The sequence below is a fragment of the Trachurus trachurus genome (genome assembly GCF_905171665.1).
Source record: "Trachurus trachurus genome assembly, chromosome: 13".
Lineage (NCBI taxonomy): Eukaryota > Metazoa > Chordata > Actinopteri > Carangiformes > Carangidae > Trachurus > Trachurus trachurus.
Window position 1 is genome coordinate 24,216,111 of NC_139892.1, and position 22,762 is coordinate 24,238,872.

General features: G+C 41.1%; 1 protein-coding gene across 2 annotated transcripts in view; it reads right to left on the bottom strand.

The window, feature by feature from the left end:
- caln1 (calneuron 1) overlaps positions 1 to 22,762 on the bottom strand; it is a gene marked incomplete at both ends in the record, with an annotated part of 66,650 nt that overhangs the window by 39,814 nt on the left and 4,074 nt on the right. For both annotated transcript variants that reach the window (XM_083984542.1, XM_083984543.1), the window contains 2 exons: positions 202 to 345; positions 16,607 to 16,728. In XM_083984542.1, coding sequence (XP_083840668.1) covers positions 202 to 345; positions 16,607 to 16,728 — 266 coding nt within the window. The remainder of the gene's footprint in view (positions 1 to 201; positions 346 to 16,606; positions 16,729 to 22,762) is intronic.

Genomic DNA, 22,762 nt, shown 5'->3' on the forward strand with positions numbered 1-22,762 from the left:
AGAAAAACACTGTGGCTTCCTGTAAATCTTTGCCAAGTTGCCTGTTGATGAAATCATATACCTCAAGGTGTTTACATTTGTATACGGTGAGTGAAGGGTTTTTTTAATTTATTTTTTTTATGTCCGTACATATGTGTAGAGGAACCCTGCATTGCTCTATACATTTTTACACCTCTGTGTTTGTGTGTGTGTGTGACTCACCATCCATGTCTAGTCTCTGCATGATGATGGCCAGCTCCACCTCGCTGGGCATGTAACCCAGAGAGCGCATGGCCATACCCAGCTCCTGTTTGGAAATGAACCCGTTTCCGTCACGATCCAGCACCTTAAACGCCTCTCGGATCTCTGCCAAGACAAACAGGAAATCGACTCAGATTCTGTGAACAATGCCCGCCCCCCCCCTCCTGTGCTTCCCAGATGCACAGACATAAACACTTATATTTGCTCATTTACAGGACTGTGTGCACTGGTCTGCCAAACAACCGTCTTCTTCTTCACACCGCCCTCTGTATTTTGGGGATTTCTTCTTTTGGCAGTGGTACACTTCTCACAACTTGCAATTCAATTTTCATTTAATGAAGTCAGTTGGCATTTCACCCTTCCCCCTTGTTCATCATCATTTGCACCCCCCCCCCCCCCATCCTCCTCCCCTGTCTGACCCAGCTTTGAGCTGCACATTATACAATTGGTTTCGCACCACTGCTTCAAGTTAACAAGATCAATTCCACCCATCGATTCATTTTTTCCACCTGCTGTCACAGCCACTGTCACCTCCACTACTTTTAAAGCCTTCACGTAATTCCCCTTCACATGCGTTAGTACTTAATTCTTTGTCTTTACTACCTCTTATATATTTTACAGTATATTCTTCATCTTTTACTTAGATCACTACCCAAAGTCACATTCTGTGGTCTGCTGAAGGCGTCTTATTGGTTGCATGGGGTAAAAGTAGAATATCATTTAATATCATTTATAACGAAGATGTTCGATGCATAAATAGTTAACAGGAATTGGGGAAATCTCAGTTCTCAATGTTGTTGCATCATGTCTGGATAAATGGTTTAGTAGTCAATTTATCATGACAGGTTCTGATGGAGGCGTAACTCCAGGCTCGCTGGGAATTCCCACTCAAAGTTGATTTTGAGTTGACCACTCTGGGTGGGGGTGCTGTCTGCTGCACTTTGTAGATGCAAAAACAGCTCTCTGTCCAGGTCCAGCTTCCCTGCAAACATCCTCACCACAGCAACCAAACGCTGCCTAACTTTCAGACGTTTGGGGTCGAGGTCCCCGCATCTTTGGTTTTTATCAGGATTGACAGCTTTTGTTGGAGAGAGTCTTAACTGCACTTAATGTAACGAGGTGTCAACCTGGCTCTGCTCTATGTGAAGGGAGGGGCTAAGACTCATAAACGTGGGGACACAGGACATAGAGGAGAGAAAAAAAACAGCAGAGACTCCATCACACAGCTGTAATGAAAGGAGAGCAAATACATTCAAAACAAAATAGTCCCTGGGTAAGCACTGATAATTCCGTATCTCTTCAATAATACCAAGTCAAGTCAATTTTGTTTATAAAGCATAAAGCCAAGATTTGACTCAGAGGAGAAGCAAAGGTTGGAGAACCATTTTCTGTCTTCACTGGCCCGTTAAACATCTTGTGACCCCTCAGATTTACAGAGTCTGAACTCTACTGCAGTTTCATCTTCACCTGATGATATTACTTTGTCTTTGGCAGCAGTGTGAGCAAAAATATCTCTGTGGTTTTTCAATATTCTCACTTTCCTAGTGACTATACAGATGTTACTGGTTCAAATTTGCGGACTTCACGCGTGGTCCACGCGAGACGGCACAAGACTCATGCATTTTTTTTCTTTGGCGAGACAAGAGGTTTTAATGAAAAGCCTCAATGTGCCAAAACAACCGCCAGGTGGCATCTGTGAGAACGGAGGACGACAGGCGGATGACTCAGTGATCTGTGCAGTAATCCACAGCTTAAACTCTAGGCTATTAAACTAGAACTAACTACTGTATACACTGCCTAAATCACAGAAACTATTGTAATATGATAAAGCCTGTCTTGCTTTATGACTTGATGATTATGTATCACATATCGCCGCGATTAGGAGTGGCGCTGTTCATGATACAGAATACAAGAGGATGAAAGGAGAACTAGCTGCAGACAGTAAATAATATAGTAGCCTAGTTTTTCAATGACAAAATGTAACGACGGCAGCTACAGTAGACTATAGCCCACGTCTCACTCTCTTTTTTCGGTCATCTGTCTCGTCATCTCCAAAATGTGTTTTTAAAATGAGCCAACTACAGTACTGTGCAGTAGTGCCGCAGATTTCTCACTCCGCACCTTGTTTGAGAGTGCAGCTGGATGATTTCTTGTGAATGAACGGGTCTGTGTCACTTTGGGGCTGGGCGATAAAACATAGGATAAATAACTTTCCCTCGATAGAAGACGCGGCCGATACAAAGTGACACCGTCAGCCATGCAGCCGGCCTGGACTTTTTATTTTTAATTATGAAGGATCATCTGCGCAAGGCAAAGATGATAGCATCAACAAAACACGGCGTAACACACGCGGCTGTATGGGACAGGCTTTTATTTAATTCAGAACAAACCGCTTAGCAAAAATGGAAAATATAGTCTATAATAATTAATTGATCTGTTGTTTGGCCACTGTTTGAAAATAACCCGAATTATGAGCAAATAATCTGATCCAGAACAGCAGTCATAATCAGACTTCTTCTAAATAAACCTAAACATTAAATAACTGGGTCAGGTCGGACCATGGGGTTATTTTTTCTCTTCTTCTTCACAGGAGAAGAGGAGGTGCGCTGCGCTCACGGACGCGTTGATGTTTTGTGATTTATCTGCTGCCTTGACTCTGCCCTTTATACATGTGCGTTCAGATTAACAATAAGACAAGCCATGGTTGAGTTTATTGAGTTTTAGCTGCTCAATCTCATTGTTTCAAAGAAAAGGGATTGATTTTTATAACGAAATGAAACGAAAACAATATTATATTGATACATTGTTGTAAAAAAAAATCCAAAAGAAACGAAAATGAACTAAAGAAAATAACTTTCACACACACACATTAAAACAGTGCGATTGGTTGAAAGCTGATAATTAGCCATGTGCTTATAAGCTGATTGGCCGAAACCAAGAACAAAGCCGCGTGAATGGCCAATCGCCATGTGTTAACATTTCCATATTCCGCACATTCTGTGACAAACTGTAAACTGTTTTCTTGTCTGTAACAACATCTATTGCACGTCTGTCCGTCCTGGGTGAGGGATCCCTCCTCTGTTGCTCACCCTGAGGTTTCTCCTGTTTTTCCCTGTTAAAAGGGTTTCCATGGAGTTTTTCCTCAGTCGATGTGAGGGTCTAAGGACAGAGGATGTTGCTACGATGCCATGTGAAGCCCTTTGAGACAAACTGTTTGTAAAAACGGGCTATACAAATAAAATTGCCTTGCCTTGCCTTGCCTTAACGGCCGACATGTAAATCAGCTGTTTCGATGGGCGTTATATGAATAGAGATGTTAATGTGGTACTTTGCACATAGCCTCCTCTTCTCCTGTGAAGAAGAAGAGAAAAAATAACCCCATGGTCCGACCTGACCCAGTTATTTAATGTTTAGGTTTATTTAGAAGAAGTCTGATTATGACTGCTGTTCTGGATCAGATTATTTGCTCATAATTCGGGTTATTTTCAAACAGTGGCCAAACAACAGATCAATTAATTATTATCGACTATATTTTCCATTTTTGCTAAGCGGTTTGTTCTGAATTAAATAAAAGCCTGTCCCATACAGCCGCGTGTGTTACGCCGTGTTTTGTTGATGCTATCATCTTTGCCTTGCGTAGATGATCCTTCATAATTAAAAATAAAAAGTCCAGGCCGGCTGCATGGCTGACGGTGTCACTTTGTATCGGCCGCGTCTTCTATCGAGGGAAAGTTATTTATCCTATGTTTTATCGCCCAGCCCCAAAGTGACACAGACCCGTTCATTCACAAGAAATCATCCAGCTGCACTCTCAAACAAGGTGCGGAGTGAGAAATCTGCGGCACTACTGCACAGTAGGCTACTGTAGTTGGCTCATTTTAAAAACACATTTTGGAGATGACGAGACAGATGACCGAAAAAAGAGAGTGAGACGTGGGCTATAGTCTACTGTAGCTGCCGTCGTTACATTTTGTCATTGAAAAACTAGGCTACTATATTATTTACTGTCTGCAGCTAGTTCTCCTTTCATCCTCTTGTATTCTGTATCATGAACAGCGCCACTCCTAATCGGAGAAGGGTCTGTCTGCGGCCTGCAAGAGGGAGGCGTTTCGCGTAGAGGCGTGTCGCGTAGTGACGTCACTACGCGACACGCCCCCTCCACACGGGAAAGTCACGTTGAACCACGCGAGATGTAAAATGAGACCGCCAAAACGGATAACAAAACAGGAAGTAAACCAGTTCCGCCGTAAAACTTGACTAGTCTGAATGGCCGAACATATGCAGACTGTAAGTGTCAGTGTAATTTAATTAATTCATCGATTAATGTATATAATAATTGTGTTTAGCGATGGACTAAGGAGGTAAGGCTATATTTATCCATATTATTAAATATAAGTGTATAAACAGAACGAAGCCAGCCCGTTGCCGACTCAGCAAAATGTAACGTCAGCAAAGTTTCAGAGGGTTATTTGCCTGTTTGATAAGTGACATGCAGCGTATACATACGTTTTATTGCAAATGATCCTAAAAGGTTGAGCCAAATAGAATTGGGTGTTGTAACTTAGCCAGCAATCTGGTGTAACTAATGAATTGTAACTCTGCTATAATATTGACCAGCTCATTCAAAAACATTATTCTCACCGTGGTCTAGTGCAGCAATAGTTTGTTTGAAATTATTGTTCACATTTACATTTAAACACGTACTTCCTACAGTCACAAAAGTGACCATTTCTTAAAGGTTAGGGGAAGGGAACAATAACACAATACCAGACCGTTGCTAGGTAAAACGAGCCGTTGCTAGGGACTCAATAAATGCGCATCACCCTGAGCAGACGAACCATGGATGTATTATATTAACGAGACGAACAGGCGATTAACAGCCACTCTACTCAAGACTAGCTCACTAAATATTATGTATCAAGAAGTGATTCAATACAGTGCAGAGGAAGCCATTTGTACGTATGGGTTTCTCCTGAGGGTTTAGCTATGTGCCATCAGGTTATGCCAGTAACAGAAATATTTGGCCGAACTTGATCGTGAGGTTACATCCTTGTGTTTTTGATAGTGTTGTGTGCACACAGATGTAACATGTAATTGAAAACCTTTATTGTTCTTTTTTGACAGTGAGTTAAATGTGATGGCCGAAGCCCTGGTGGGGCACATGTCCAAGGAGGGAGCAAAGAAGCTCCAAATTTACAAGGAGAAACTGGAAGAAGCCCTCTCCTCTGAGGCATTTCTGAGCAGGCTATAAAATAAAATAAAAAATGAGCCTTGAAATGTTTTGGTTTGGTTTTTTTTAAATAGATCTCTTCTTCACTACAAATACGTTTGACAGACCAAATATAGTTGAGATGAATTGCTACTTGTCACAAAACGACCATGACAAAGAAAGTTATGGTCTATGATCAGTGCTGTGAGTGCATGAGTACAGTAGTGTGTGTGTTGTAGGGTGGAATAAAGGAAATCAGAATACCAAACAAAGCCCAAGAGGTGTTGCAGGTAGGAGAGAGGGCGAGAGGGCCAGCAACTCAAGCTCCAGGAGAATGCTGATGATGATCCCTGCTGATATCAAGAGAGAAAGCAAGGGAGCAACACTGCTCAGTAACCTACAGAATGGAGAGATTCACAAATGAATTCCCCATTAAGGAATAATAAAAGTTATTGTCATCACATTATTTGAATTTTGTTATGTAGGCCACTACTTTTATTTATATATATATATATATATTTATTTATATATATATCTACACATTACGCTCTTACTCCCACATAAGCACTGACATTTAGCTCATGAATTCCTGTCTGTTAAAGGGATAGTTCAACATTTTGGCAAATTGGCCCATTGCCATAATCGCTATAGTCATAGCAGTAGGTTCATTACCTTTAATTGTAGGTGTAAGCTATTTTCAGTACGGCGGAGCGCAGCAGCTGGCTGCTCAGAGCTACGCTATGGAGGCTAATGGAATTTCTTGGTTTCCCTCATTAAACTCATCAAATTCAACATCCCAAAACTCCACAGCGCTTTTGTAGACAAGTTGTGACCTGCACAACCACCACGCTATGAGATAATGACGGAACAATACGAAACGGAGCCGTTTTCGAGGTAAATACAGGGTAAATACGGAGACTGCTTGCTGAAAAACTGTCCCTGAACGCAACGCGCATCAGCGGTTTTGTATGAATTTACCTCGAAAACGGCTCCGTTTCGTATCGTTCCGTCATTATCTCATAGCGTGGTGGTTGTGCAGCTCACAACTTGTCTACAAAAGCGCTGTGGAGTTTGGGGATTTTGTATTTGATGAGTTTGATGAGGGAAACCAAGAAATTCCCTTAGCCTCCATAGCGTAGCTCTGAGCAGCCTGCTGCTGCGCTCCGCTGTACTAAAAATAGCTTACACCTACAATTAAAGGTAACGAACCTACTGCTATGACTATAGCAATTATGGCAATGGGCCAATTTGCCAAAATGTTGAACTATCCCTTTAATTATCTTGTGTTTTCTCTTGTGACAAAGTCAGAAAATTTTAAAATTAATTAACTTAATTGTTTTTACCCAATTAAAAATGTAATAATAACATTTGTAAGCTTTTGAATACATTCATTATAGGGCAAAGAACGCGTAGGCAAAGTCGTTAACTTTTGCATGCAACATGCAACTGTAGTGGGCTCATATCCCTTTAAGAACCGTGTGTAGGGCGTTCCCTGTAGTGGCGGGGGGCGTGTCGCGTAGTGACGTCATTACGCGACACGCCTCCTACAGTGCCTACTACTCGACACGCCTCCCTCTTGCAGGCCGCAGACGGATACACTTGCCTAATCGCGGCTATCAGGCTGTCAGCATTGTCCCCAAAACGTCTGAGCAGTATTTAGTACGGTGCTGCCACCTAGAGGAAAACAGTTGTGGTGAAAAGTCACGCGATCACGCGATCCTGCAGTGCAGGACAAACCCCGCAAATTTGAACCAGTAACATCTGTAGTACAGCAGTATGGAAGATGAACTAAATCAAAATAATAAAAGACCTTATAGCCTGACAAAACAAAAAACTCCAATCTGCTGAGGCTCACACACATTTTCAGTTTCCATTCAGTCTCACAGCCATGGTCATTATGGAGGATGTGCTGCTATTATAATAAACATCCCTAGAAACATAAAGTTGTAAAAAGACAGATTTTTATTACCACAGGTCCTGTTTGTTGGTAATATTTTCCAGTGTTTGTCAAAAACATCCAAAAATACAAATCTACAAATCAGATTTATTAAAGAAAAAAAGAGAGAGAAACTCACCATATTCATTGAGAGTGAGTTACATAATGTTTTTTGGTCAAGATAGTCAACAGTGAGAATGATCATTTCTGAATGTGACTTTCACTGTGAGTAGAAACACAGACATGATGATGATGATGATGATGATGATGATGATGATGATGATGATGATGATGATGATGATGATGATGATGATTGTTGGAGCTTCTACCAAACAAATATGTTCATTTACATCTAGAGGGCATGTGTCTCTATAGCACCACATACTCTGTGATGTGGATACTGGATATTATTACCATATTGCGATTCACTTCAATAATGGCCTCATTCATTTTGAAGCTGAAATAAGAAAAATTACATCCGATTGTGGCCTCTGATGATAATATTTTCATAGCACTGCTCAAGCTTGAGCTCTAAGTGCTTTTGAAGATGGAAGGGAAGATTTACAGAGTGTAAAATTAAAATGTCTGGGCCACCCTGGTGAGCCATGTAAAGTTTAGGAGCATATACTGTATATCAAACAGCACTGAGCCCAGACATTGACAGAATGTTTAACCCTTTTCAACTGTTTCCTGTCATCGGCACATTAGTAGTGATCTACGTGAACATTGTGGCTAACCTTAACCGTGGTGCGAACATGTTGAGCCGCTGAAACAACATTTTACTGAGCTGACTCACTCCCACAGCAGAGACAAGAATGCCTCACTCATACACAGCAGCTGGTTCACTAGCTGCTCGATCTGTGATCAAGTCATCAGTGCGGCGAGTCGGCAGGCTCTGCTGTGCTTTAATAAATGCATATTCCAAAACAGGAAAGGGTGTGTGGTACAGGAGAAGAGAGGCCGATGGTCACCCGGTGATTTTAAACAGAGGTTGAATGCCACATCTCTGAGGAGCACTGTGACTGCATGACATGCAGGAGCACACCGCTGGGCACTGGATGATTCCAGGCTGGAAAGTGGAATAGATGGTTCAACGCCATTGTTCTCAGGAAACCACAGGGGCAAAGTCTTTTCAGGGATGTAGAGCAGTGCATCTCTCTGCGCACATTTGCAGAGAACTTGGTGTAGCACTCGACATGTAAGGATAATAAAACATAATATAGGTACAAATGTCAATCATATACATCTTAGCTCAGAGGAAATGTATATAGAGTGTTTTTTATAATGTTTATTTCAAGCAACAAACAAGCTGTAACAGTATTTCCTGTCTGCCTGAGCCAAGAAGCAGTCATTAAGAAATTAGGCCATCAATCATCGTATTATCTGCTACACTGCTGCATTTCTGAACCAGCCTGCTGGCAAATGATTTGGAACAACAAAACATAAATGCTACGTAAATTATGAATTGTCTCATAAAATTGACAACAGTGTTTTGACCGTGTTAAGTACCTACAACAGACAATGAGAGGTCGCAGTCTCCGACCTGCATCCAAACAGCATGTCACTGTTTCCTCAAACAGCTGCTGCAGAACAAATACAGCCCCATCATCATTCGCAACAATGCAAAGCCTTGTTTTACAGATAACATTTTCTAGAATGTGCACGCGGAAATGTTAACAAGCACACATCAAAGGGATACAGACTCTTCTCCCCCATGCATTGAAATGAGCGTTTCATGAACAAATCTATCAGTAATTCAGGCTCTTATTGACTACTTTTCTGTGTTCTGAGCAGTCAGAACAGAATAACAACACACAGGCCAGGTTTGTATATTCAAATCACTCAGTCTATTTCATGCACAAATACTCCTATCCATCAAGGGTCGAACACACGGGGAATTCTGAGACGCTTTCTAACACAAAGTCTGACATTTGCTCGAGAAATATTTCCACCAAAGGGACAGAACTGACGAGAGATGTCACAGGAAACACTGACTGGAATCGAAACAGAATCTTAAGATGGCAGATTTTGTTCATTTTGTATGCAAATGATGCTCATGCAGTGTTAAATGTTGATGAGGCTAACTGTGTGACTGTGTGCTTGACTGACTGGTGCCTGTTGACTTATGTAATGTGCTCCCTCTCACATTCTGCCTGACCTTTTAGATTACAGATGCAGAAGTGACACACACACACACACACACACACACACACACACACACACACACACACACACACACACACACACACACACACACACATACACAGCTGGCCCATGTGCTGGTGTTGTCACCACAACTTTAGGAACACAACTGACAGCTGTCAACTCTCAAAGCTGCACCCAAAAATGCCAAATATAATTTTCTCACAAGAGCAATACTGGCATTTTAGGTTTACATACAGTTATTTTTATATAAGAATAATGTTATATGGTTCCCTATATTATTAGATGTTTTTGCATTCTCTGAACAACACCACATGAACATGTTTGTCAAGTCCTGGCTTTGAAATCAAACCAGTACATCTGTCTAACAAGGAAGTGTTCGATACCAGCACCAAGGAAGCTGGTGAGATTTTCAGCTGCGTGGAATTGTTGTTTGAGATTGATTGACCAGACAGTTATGATGTAACTCAGTGGTCCATACTTTTGCCTATAAAATGTCAGGAAAATAATCACCGTCATCAGTTCTCAAATCTGAAGGTACTATCTTAAATTCATCGTTCCATCTGACCAACAGTAACAAATTATGTTTAATCTTCCATGAAATATGACTCCAGTTTTAAAAAGAAGAATACCCAAAATATGAAGAACAGTGAGAAGACGGAGCTGGAAAACCTCTGCCTGAAAAATGTCTGAAACAAATACAGTAGTAAATTCTCAAAATAGTTGATGATTAATTCTCTGTTGATTGGCTGATCAATTAATTAGCTAGTCAATTATTTTAATAAGAGCCTTACGTACAGTATAGGGCTATTAGAAGACAATTATAAAAGGTTACATTTATGTTAGACCTCAACAGACATTTCTATTGAGTTTGGGGATTTTTGATTTATTGAGTAGATGGATGCACTCAGAATGACAGAGGGGTTTTGATCTGTGGATGATACTGTGTCAGATCTGACAACAAATCTGTTCCATATTTGGCTCCTGGCACTGCAGTGTTACCAATGACTGCATGTGACGTGTCCCAGTGAGACTATGGAGAGGGAGGAAACAGTCAGTACCATGGACAGCTCTCCCCCAAGCTCCTGTCTGTTTCAGTGTGACTCTGGCCCTGTCCCATTTTGCACACTTGATCACACTTACAGGTTTTGGCACTTGACATGTGTGTTCATGTGCTTAGTGTAAGAGCGCAAATGCAGTGCAGTGCATTTGCACTTACATTTACGGTAAGACCGTACCTGAGCGGTATTTGGCCAAGTATAAATTCCACATGCAACCAGCTGGTGCATTCTGCCGTCATCGGGAACCACATGCCACGTTTGGGAATTGCCACCAAATAAATTTTGATAAAATCGCCTACATTTGACTTTCTATCTCATAATTAGGACTTTTTATTCTCATATTTTTTAGTTTTTTATCTTACAAATTTAATTTAAACTTTGTTGTCTATATTAACGCTAAATTTACATCTCAGATATTTGACAGTTTATCATATAATTATGGCTTTTTCTCCATTGATTATGACTTATTTTATATTTCATATTTTTCATCTCTCTTCAAACTCTTTTTAATGTTGTTTTTAATGTTTAATGTTTCCACATTTATAATATGAATCTTGCGCAAAGGGACACTTTTGGAGTGTCACCACTGAACTAGGACTTGGACCCAAATGCACCACTCAGAAGACAAAGTAAAATAAACAATCATGTATTAACAAAGTGCAACGGAAAATCACTCGGAGAAAAACACTACTATAGCTAAGGGATTAAAAACCACTCTTTCAAGGATAGAAACTACTGACAAATAAAATGCTTGACAAAGTATCAAAGTATACAAAACCTGACAGGAGAAGAGCATGGCATGGAGAAAGCGCTGGTTCTCTGACTCACAGGACAAGATTAACCGTCACAGAACAAAGGGAAATGCAAACCATACACACACACACACACACACACACACACACACACACACACACACACACACACACACACACACACACACACACACACACACAAGGTAATGGGAAACGGGTGAAAACAAGGTGGGGAGGACAATCACACCAGCAGGAAACAACCAAGAGGAAGGGGCAAGTTACCTGAAATAAGAGGAGAGTTGGATTTCAAAATAAACCAGGAAGCCACACGACAACTAGCCTACTAAACACAACCAGATTTCGGACATAGATGAGACTATGATAGAGCAGTAGTTGCACTCCAGTGTGAGCAATGACACAGAGATGAAAGGCTGCACTTGTCAACTATGTCCCAATTGCTTTTAATTATCCCTGCATGCTTGGCTACTTACAGTAATACGTGCCTGCACACTATAGGCAAATGTACGTTCAAAGTGTGTGTGTGACCAAGCGCACTCAGCCAAGTGCGATTGAAATGGGACAGACCGCATATGTCTGCGTGCTGCTGGCACACAGTGCACTCAGTACACCTGGTTCCAGTCTCACAACCAGTAGCTTCACTGCTAGCACCAGTCCTGCAGGTAGCCAAGTCTGTCAGCTGCTTACTAAGTTTGGAAATGCACAATCTACACAAAACCGACAAGTGGGAACTGCTGCTTATGTGCCCCTGGAGTTTGAAACAAGCTGCCTAATGCTGGTGCCTGTCACCATCCCTCATCCCTCTCCCTCTCTCCTTCAAGGAACACTGGTGGGCTGAAGAGACACAAGTCTCCCCGCAGGCTTCCTGCCGCCTGGTCTTGCACAGTACGTTTAGTGGAAGAAGAGCCTGAGTGCCGACTAGGAGGGATTTCTTCGGCTGCCCTTTCACTAAACCTTTAATAAAACAGCCTGTTTTAGTTTTTGCTGTAAAGCCTGTCTCCAGGATTTCTTTATTGTCAAATCTTCCAGAAATTCACCCCAGACTACCACCGGGGGCTCAGCTCAGCATGTGGTGGAGCGTCTAGATACCAACCACCCCGGTGCACTACGTATATCTACACTTCACACACCCTCTGAAAATAACACTGGGTGAAATTGCAGCTGCTGAAAACAGTGGGTGAAGTTCCCAGTCTAAAAAAGCTCTAAAAATGCATTGGTCTCATACAGTTCCCTAAGGTGAACTAATTTAAATTCTAGCTAATGGCCCAAGGTCATAGAAAATGATGTTAACATTTGATTTGCATAAAACTGAAAGAAAACACATTTCCATAAATCCACAAATGTGACCAAAGGTCCCTGGCCTCATGCAGCTCTTGGCCTGGTGTACAGTACCAACCTCAGCAACAGCACATCACTCAACTGAGCACACACTAACCTCCTTATTATGTAAAGCACATTTTAATCTGTTTATCATAAGTAAATTATAGGAAGAGGTTTTCAAAGCATCGCATGCAATGTTGTTGCTCATGAAATGTGGCATTAGAGGCTTTGCACAAACAGCTCAGTTTAACTCCAGTAAGTCTGGGATGTAATGGAAAATAGAAAAGTGAGTCTTTGTCCTTGCACCGGGCCAAGAGCAGAGGATACTCTGTCTTGCTGCTCCAGCGTTACTCAATTTGCAAAAACGTGTTAATGAATGAAACAAAAGATCCCTCCGCTCTTAAAATAACAATGGAGCTACGCACAATGAACAAATTGCTCTCAGAGGGCACATGCCGTGAAGCAAGGACAGTGCATCTGTGGAACAGAGCATCCACTGTGGCATTAACCACGTCACACATTCAGATGTATAAATGACAGATGTAACGATGAAGACGTGATCAGTGGCCATCGTCATAAATTTGGTTCATTAATTCCAGAGGGAATCGCGGATGTTATCACTGCGTGTTAATGAAGACACACTAGATTAACTCTAACGGACATTTGGATGTACAAAGTTCAAATGAAGTCTATAAAGCCAGTCTTCATCTGAGTGACAGCAGAGCGCCTGAGTTTGGCCTCTGATGGGACCACGGATCAGAGGCTGGGCTCTAGAGCTCAGCTTGGCAGGAAGTGCAGAGTACGTTCACATAGGCTACCTTGATTTAAAATCGCTGAGATCAATGGAGCATCTTGTAAACTGTTTTAATAAATTTCATGCAACCCTTCATCCTGTGTGATATTAATAGCTCCTGTGCTGCCTCAACTATGACTACAGCTGACTGCTGTAATGAATCCACAGGAAACACATGGAACAAAAACACAAAAACACAGGTCAGGGAAAAAAAGTTTTTGTACATTTTACATATTCAAAGATTTGTCAATTCTTTGCCCTAAAAGCAAAAATCAAGTATAATGGGATAAACACAGCAGCTCCTTCACAATGCCTGACTCACATAAAGCAAGAAAGACCTGAGAGTCAGTTGTTCTATGTATAAATCCCTACTAACAACAGCAGCTTCTCCTGAGAGATGAAACATTAACAGAAACATTTCAGCTGAGTGATGCCACAGCGCTGGCCATGTGACAGCTCAGTCTGCCACTGCAAGCTTTTTAATGGCCCCAGACAAATACAGTAAATTGGCTCTTTAAATATTGTGAAGCAGAAGTGTTGAATGTGCAGAACGTGGGGGCTGTGCAAGCTGCACCACAGAAAGGAAATCAGTGGGAGACATAAAGGTGTTGCTGATGATGGCTGACAGACAGGTAAGGCTGTTCTTCATGGTGAAAACCGTGTATGTCCAGATTGTCTGTCTCAGATAAATAATCTCCTGTGCAGAGATTGCAAACAAAAACTGGACAAAATTGCACAAAACTTCTAGCCATGATCAGATCATGTACCTGCTGGATAATGGATTGCTTACTCCATACTTTTACAGATTTATTAAGCCACAGTTGTTACACAAGCTGCCCCTGTGCTGTCGAAATGCACCACAGAGGTGTAAGGTTGCCATGGTGTCAGTACATCTGTGTGCTATAGGACCCATAGTCCCATGTTCCAGTCACTTTCAGATTTTGGCTAAAAGCTGCCCTGCATTAGTTCTGTTTGTACTCTACCCATGTAAACACAGTTTCATCTATGACCATGGATCTAATGTTCAACTGAGCTTCATTTTACATGATACCTCAGTGGATCATTGAAACTTAACATAGACATCACAGACATACATGGAGAGAGTCACTCCTGCGTATCCCTACTGGTTTGTAATCCATTTTGCTTTCACCACTCAACGTGTAGTGTATAATACATCCTTATAGAGTAATTACAGAGCTAATAGGCTATAGTTTCTGTTAGTTGACCTTATGGGGACCCTGAACTCACAAACCATTTCTTATTCAGCAAATAATATGAGCCAATGAAATGGGGAATGAGAAACCCACATATTGCAAATATCTCCATGCATATTAAAACTCCACCCTGACAGAGTATCTGGTGATTACTGTGTGCTGTGCAGCCAATTTTCCAGGCGGCAGCTTAATGTTGCATCAATGGATTAATATTTTGTGGGTCTAGTTCGTTTTGCGGTGAGGCTGCCACTGCTGATTCCGGCAGACTGTTATTGATCAGGCTTGTGTTCTACAGGCCTGGGTGATTATTCTCTGACAGACTCCAAAACAAAGGGTTCATAAACGCAGCCTCGGCTACAGCACAAACCTGAAGTCAGACACAGGAGCCAGCAGACCGTGAATGCTCCAGGTTAGATAAGCTACATGGAGAATAATGCATGTCTATGCTTTGTTAGCTCAGATGAGGAGGATGCTGCTGGTCCTGTACCACTTTTTTGTTTTTCAAAGCATTACTGACTATAAAAAGGATCCTGGCGACTTGGACGTCACAAGTCCTTATGCTAGTGACTCTATGGTATACCACCGTCATCAAACGCAGATCTGTTGAGTAACCACAAATGTTTTCTTAAACCGAAGCTCCATATGGGTTTAGGATTCAGCAGTGTGTTCAGGCTCGGTGCCCAAAACAGTCATTTTTACGCAGTAGGCTCCCACTGTGCGAGCGTCTGATCCACCTTAAAAATCACAAGTGGCTGTGCCTCTCTTTTATGTTTTTCACCACACACAGTTAATGAAAATTTCAAAATCCTCATACATCTCTGTTGCTTTTCTGCTGCTGTCAGTGTTGTTCTTTAACTTTTTGAGGCTGTTTAACTCGCTTCTGGTTTTTACATCCCCCTCAAACTGGCATGAAGCTGAACTAAACATAAGGCTGCAAGGATTCATTTCATTCAGTTCATTATCATTTGTATGCAGCGCCATATCCCAGGTACAACTACATCAGTCAATGCTATATGTATCATATTGAAAAAAACATCGTCAAGTTTGTTTCTCTGGTTAAATTGACAACATGCTAGATGTTAAAAATATAATCTGCTGATCCCATAGTCAAACTGATGCTAGTGGCAGTGGAAGGCAGAAAACTTTAAAGGGGACATATTATAGAAATATCACTTTTTGAAGCCTCTTTAACATATAATTGGGTGTTTGTCTTGCCTTCCGGCAAAACAATCGGTAATGTGCAGGCGTCCTAGATTGAACCGAGACGAGACGCTGCATCTCCCTCGGCCGTCTTATAAGAACTTCTTTCTCCCACTATGTTGTTATTATTTTGTTTTTCCAGGTTTGTACTTGAGCATTTTCCTACCGTTATCCAAAACGCATCTGCAGTTGTGACGTCACCTGCAAACCACCCAATTAAGTAAATGTCTTTGTGTATGTGACTATTGATCAGGTCCAGGTTTTCTATTAACACTGTGAACGTATCAAAGTCTTAGAGAAAGGCACAGAGCCTATGCTAAGCATTTTAAATGAGCCATCAGTATTTCTGTAACTCTGTGATGTCACAACAAAGAAGTTACCACCCACCCACGTTAACCCACCTTCCCAGCTTGCAGGATTTAGTGTCTCTAAGTTTTTTAGCTGGAATTTGCTATATTTTTATCCAATCATTCAGTCAGCCAATCAGAGGAGATGCTCAGAGCCCCCCTTTGTTCAGATTGGCTCGCTGACCTGTTAGCTCCAAAGAAGAGCCTGAAAGGGGAAATGTAAAATTACACTGAGATGCTTCCTGGTTGTCAATACCACAGATACAGTATATCTTCATATCAACGGCAAAGTGTCAAATATGGGACCATAAAATGGACATTAAGAAAAACAGCCAATCAGTGAGTAGACTTACCGTGAAGCTCCTCCACCGAGATGCTGGCCAACACGTCGCTGTCACTGTCTGACAGCGAGCGGCTCAGGTAGTTCCCCTTGTAGAGCAGTCCTGCCGTCACATGGTGGAACGGCATCTTCTCCCTGAGAGACACCAGAGGAAAACATTTAGACAGCAGTGCAGGCGGGGAAGAGGAGCTCGAGGAGGAGATTTCTCCCTTAGGGTTTTTTGGAAGATTAATTCTGAACACAAACACCAATTAAAAGCTTCACACATTACACATGTTTCTGAACAATGTTTATCAACAGGGGGAACTCCCACATGTGAGATATTTCACAGTCATTGCATTCAAATTAGCCACTTATGAAAACATAAAGTTTAATTGACCAGTACACCTCACAGGGGGAAAAACCTTTACAAACAAACTCAAAATAAGATGTGAACCCATAAACTGTTACAGGGAGTTGCTCTTGTCATTTGTGATATTGGTGAAGCTAAAACAAATTGACATCCAAGGGCCACAACATAAACAAGCTCTATAAACGAAGCAGGGCTCATTCACTAAATGGAAAGTCACACAGTGAAGGAGACCGCAAGTAAATGTAGTGAAAGAGTGAGTGTGTGTGGCTTGTGGAGTGCTTGCGCATGTATACTGTATGTGCAAGTGTGACTGAGGCAATTAATTATTCAATAAATCGAAGCCCAAGGGCACAGGAGGAAAAATAAGAGCACAGAGATTTTAATTTGGGCGACTACTTCCTTCTTTCTAATTGGATTTTGTCTGGATGAGCACTTTAAGAAGGAGTTTCTGAGACAGAGCAAGGAGTTCAAAAATGGGATTGAGATATTACAGAGAGAGCAATGCTGAACTTCTCTGAAGCACTGAGCTTCTCAGTGTGTTTGTCTCTTTCATCACTTGACTCTTACACCATATTTCTTCAGTGGCAATGCCACACAATTACAAAAGCTTTGACAACAAAAACATGCAACATTTAACATGTGTTTAGAAGAGAAATATGCCTTTTTGGAAAAATAGACGCCGGCATGCTGGAGCTGCAGTGGTTCTGGTCTTTTGAAGAGGGATCACACACAGGCTGATGTTCCTCCTTCTTATAGCTAAATGAATAAATATTTCTTTTTAGTCTTATTCTTCAGCATACATATTTTTCTGTAATAAGGAATACTTCATGTAAAAAGTGTGCTACCTTATGTAGAAGGATAAACATGGTAAAGACAAGAGGATATTTTTGTTATTTTCAACCACTAAGACAGCTTATGGCAAGTGAATGAATTAAGTTTGATGCTTAAAGCAGATATCAGTGGAATGTTTTTGTTAATATAAGTCCTAAATAGTCCTATTTTCCGTCAGCAATCACTTACATGAAGTATTTCAGCCTAAACACGAGTCTCTCCGTCACTCTGCTCTGCTGTAACCCGAGGAGAAAATTTTCCTTGTGGGATACAAGTGTTATCCAATGAGGAGAGAGAACGGCATGAAGGGCTGTGTGTGCAGCCAAGGGATGCGCGTGAATGTGGTGACGTAGCACGAGGACCAATTGATGCCTGACAAGGGCGGGGGCTGCTAACTCATGGTGCGTTCAAAGAAACTCGTACTTTGTGTTTTTCCTTCCTGTGAAGTCATACCAGTTCGATCTGGTACGAGTTCACGGGTCGGAAGTTACGAGTGGCCGTTATAGGGAACTTTCACAGACAACAGGATGGTAAAAACACGAGCTACGGGTTACCTGGAACGCTACCAAGTCGTAGTTGTGACTTGAAGCTGTAACTTACGGTTTCAAAAGCCTGCCTTGAACGCAGCATTAGCCGAAACGGCCGTGAAGCTGATATCTGCTTTAAAGCAGAAGTGAGTGATATATTTGTGTTAATATAAGTCTTAAATAGTTATATCTTCCGACAGCAATCACTTACATAGAGTGTTTGGACTGAAACACGGGTCTCTCAGTCCCTCTGCTCTGCTCTGAGCCGAGGAGAAAACATTTATCGTATCCTACAGTTTTTATCCAATGAGGAGAGAGAACGGCATGCAGGGCTGTGTGTGCAGCCAAGGAACGCCGTGAATGTGGTGACGTAGCGACGAGGACTGTTATGGTGCGTTCAAGGAAACTCGTATTTTTCCGACCGTGAAGTGGTACCAGTTCGATCTGGTACGAGTTCACCGGTCGGAAGTTACGAGTGGCCGTTATAGTGACTTTCACCGGTAAAACAGGTCGGAAAAACACGAGTGGGTTGCCTGGAACGCTACAAAGTCGTAAGTTGTGACTTGAAGCTGTAATTTACGATTTCAAAAGCCTGCCTGGAACGCAGCATTAGCGAAAACGACCGGATCACTCACTTCTGCTTTAAGTCACAACATTTCCTCTTAAACATGCAAAATGCAAACACTACATTATTCTAGAGTCTATGCAATAGCCAAACGTACTAATTAATTCTTTACAATCACCCTGAAGGATTGACGTAGATTTATAGCACTGCTCCGGCTCAAACACGCAGTTTTGATTGATTGATTGATTGATTGATATCTTTATTTCGATCATGTAAACGACAGTGTAAAAAAAATAAATAAAACAAGATAAAATAATAATATAATAAGTGAACAGAAAAATGTATACACAACATCTCATAAGCAACGCAGTTTACATGAGCGAAAAGGAGTAGGAAGAAGTGAAGAGTTCATTTGCAAAAGCAGATAACTCCGTTTTTAAAAAATTCCAGAATCTTCATTTTTAATTTTTAATTTACATAAGGTGATATCAGTCAAACCAAAGTTGAGTGACTTTGAGATGTAACAAAACAGACATATCTCAAAAAAATTAAGTTTTATTGAAAAGAATAATTAGCAAAGAATAATTACAAAACCTCAGCTCATTTTTTTCAAAATGGCACTTATCTGCTTTTGCAAATGAACTCTTCAAGTATAAACTTATCTAATCCTACCCCTATAATTTTAACTATATGTTCTAATTAAACATTTTACACATTACACATTTTAATCCAAATAGTAAGTAATCAAACACCTTGTGTGAATTATTCAATGTACAGTTTCTGCCATAAAAGAAAAGTTCAGTCAAACAACTCTGGATTGAAATCATATTAAAGAGCATAATGTGCATAACCGAAGCAGAGCATACTGTAAATAATATTAGCATGTCTGAGGCAGGTTTGGCGTCAGGCTGTTCTTTCCCTGATAGATGATCGCTTGACCGACATGAATAGCAGACCCCCGTAGGGGAGAAACAGAGCCCAGAGGTGGATGCTGGAGAGGTGGCGGGATTGAGAAACTTCATTAGCAGACAGAGCAGCAGTTAGCAGCAGCAACGACGACACCAGTGATAGCAGAAGGGGCAGCAGGAATGATCCAGGTAAGCAGAGGGTTTAAATAGCCCGCCCTACTCAGATGAGGAGAGCATGTGACTGGTCAGCTAATCAGGATTGGCACAGCTTGAGTTGTCCGCCTGAACTCGCTCCGCAGGCTTCACATCTTTAACAGAGGTGTAGCACATCACCACACCCTAAAGGGCAGTTTTGCCCTTTAGTCTCTTATATACTAAGAAACACAGGACTTCGGTAATTTGCTTCAATAACTTTCCATGTAACTGGCGATTAAGCCTGCTTATCGAAGGCGTTCTAGGGAAATGCAAAGCGTTGTTAAAATATTCATAGGTTATATGAATAAAGCAGATATGATATGAATAACCAAGACAAGACATACATTGAAAATACTGTGGATTTCACATCAGTTGCAGATTGTGCCAGAGGCAAAATGAATCCCTGGTCTGACTTTAACATTTTTCAGCGAAGAAAGTAAATTATATTGCAATATCCATCCGTAATTGATAAGATTTTTTTTTTTCCGCTACTTGAAGTTTTGTTTTTCTACTATGTCTGGAACCTGCCAGAGCCAATGCTTCGCTAGTTGGAGTTGCCAGCCATCCATTGCCACACAAATGGAAAACTGCTCCCTGCATCTTTCTTGTTTGTCACTTTTATTAAGCATGCATATTAAGACGTCTCTGCCTAAAGCCCTTTCTATGACCAGCTTTCTGCACACATAATGTCAGGATTTTTCACTTCCTAATTCATCAATTATTCAGCCATCTCTCAGATGTCATTTTGAATATTACAATCATCCTTCTTGCACTTTTTCCCCTTCACACTTGGTGCAGGCAACCCACTTATTGGCAGCCTTCTGACACAGGTGTACACCATCCTTGCTTTGTGCTGCTGTGGCCGACGTGAAGACATATTGACCAGAATTATGCAGGGACAGAATATATATATACAGTTCATTACACTGACTCTGCATCTCGTAATGACTTGCGAAAAAAGGTAAATGGTTTTGAAAATGTAGAGGCAAAAAAAAAAAGTAATAATGTTATGCAGCTCAAGGTTTTGGCTTGACAATGGCAAAAATCACTGTGTGTGTGTGTGGATTATGTGTTCTGTGTGTGTGTGTGTGTGTGTACTTGTGAGGAGCATGAAGGGCAATTGCTTCGATTGTAAGTTTCCTCACACTCTTGACACCTTCAGCTCTGCATCCTTAAGTGATCTGTTTATCCAGCTAAAAGCGGCACTGGGCAGGGAGGACCGACCTGCCTTTTAGCAACAGGGACTGTGATTTGGTTGATGCTGTTTTCCACTGTTGTTTAATCACATGTTCAATACCCTCCCTTACCTGAAATCACCTGTCATCCTATTAACCACATGCAGGAAGTTATCCTCATCCTTCTAGTCTGCACAAGCATTTCCCTCCAAACCAGTGGTAATGAAGAGAACAATTGTGAGTTGAAGAATGAATTATTAAAACTCTTATTTGGAGAATATTATAGCAGCTAATTATATTTATTATAACAACCTATTATTGTAGCATTGCTTTTGAATGTTTATTTTTATTATGTTACATTAGATTCCACAACCCTGAAGATGAGGAGAACACACAGTGATGCAGAAATGAAGTAATGTCTGTTTTATTTACCTTATTTATTGTATTACTGTTAGTGCTGACATTTGTAGTTGATATGTTATTGTATTGATTTTGTCTTTATGTTTTATTACACCAGAAAAAAATCTTCCTACCATTCATCCGTTAGAGCTTTTAGATTGTGTTACATGTTTGTGGTGTTAAATTACAAAATTGTACAGAGGGAACAAAGTCTGGAGTCTGAAAACAGAGGTGGAGCGTAAAGCATTTCCAGCACTTAAAAAATACTTGTCGCATTTCAGAGAGAAATGTTGGATTTGCTACAGTACATTTATCTGATGGTTGTATCAACCAGCTCCTCTACAATTAGTGTGGCTTTATGAGTGAAATGGGCTTCATAAAATGTGACAGACTATTGGATTTAAACACCTACAACAATATTGAGAATTGTGCTAAAACAATAAATTGAATGAAAATTACTCTACTGAGGTATTGAGTAGACGATATCACCACAAGCTCCATTTAGGAGCCGCTCTGCTCTAAATGTACCATGTGATGATGACACTGTCTTCTCAGCTGAAGCTATTTATCAAGCGCGTATTACTGCTAACAGCTCCTCGCATGTAACAGTTTTCTCCTTTTCTTGGTTTAAGGCCATTGTAATTTGAATATCTTTGGGCTTTGGACTGTTGATTTGGCTCACAAGCCGTTTCAATATATAATCTATGCATTAAATGGGGCATATACTGTAGCATTGGTTCAGGCAGAGCACTTAAGTCACAATATTGTAGTGGCTCACATAGTGGTGGCTATACTGTTTCATACTGTATAAGCCTCACAATCGTTCATTCACAGCTGTGTTGATAGTAAATCCAGTCATATTCATGCAGGTGTTAGTTGTATTTATTAAAGGGGGGATTAGTTCTCCCAGGAGAATCACCATTTAGACTGTTTGAGCACTGCCTCAAAGTGCAGAGCTTCTTCTTACACCACCCTAACTGTACTGTATAAGCAAAGGCTGCTCTGGAGCTTAGACAGCCACACAGGGATCTATGTGGATGACCTAACCTCTGAGCCTCCATGAGACAAAACCCTCCTCTGCATCACTGAACAACTCCAATTAAATGTCCTCTTGACGTGTTCACACTGAGGAGAACGAAATGTGACACCGCTGACAAACAAAGAACAAGACATGTCAAAGGACATAGAGGAGAAGGTTTTACTGCAATATTTCACTC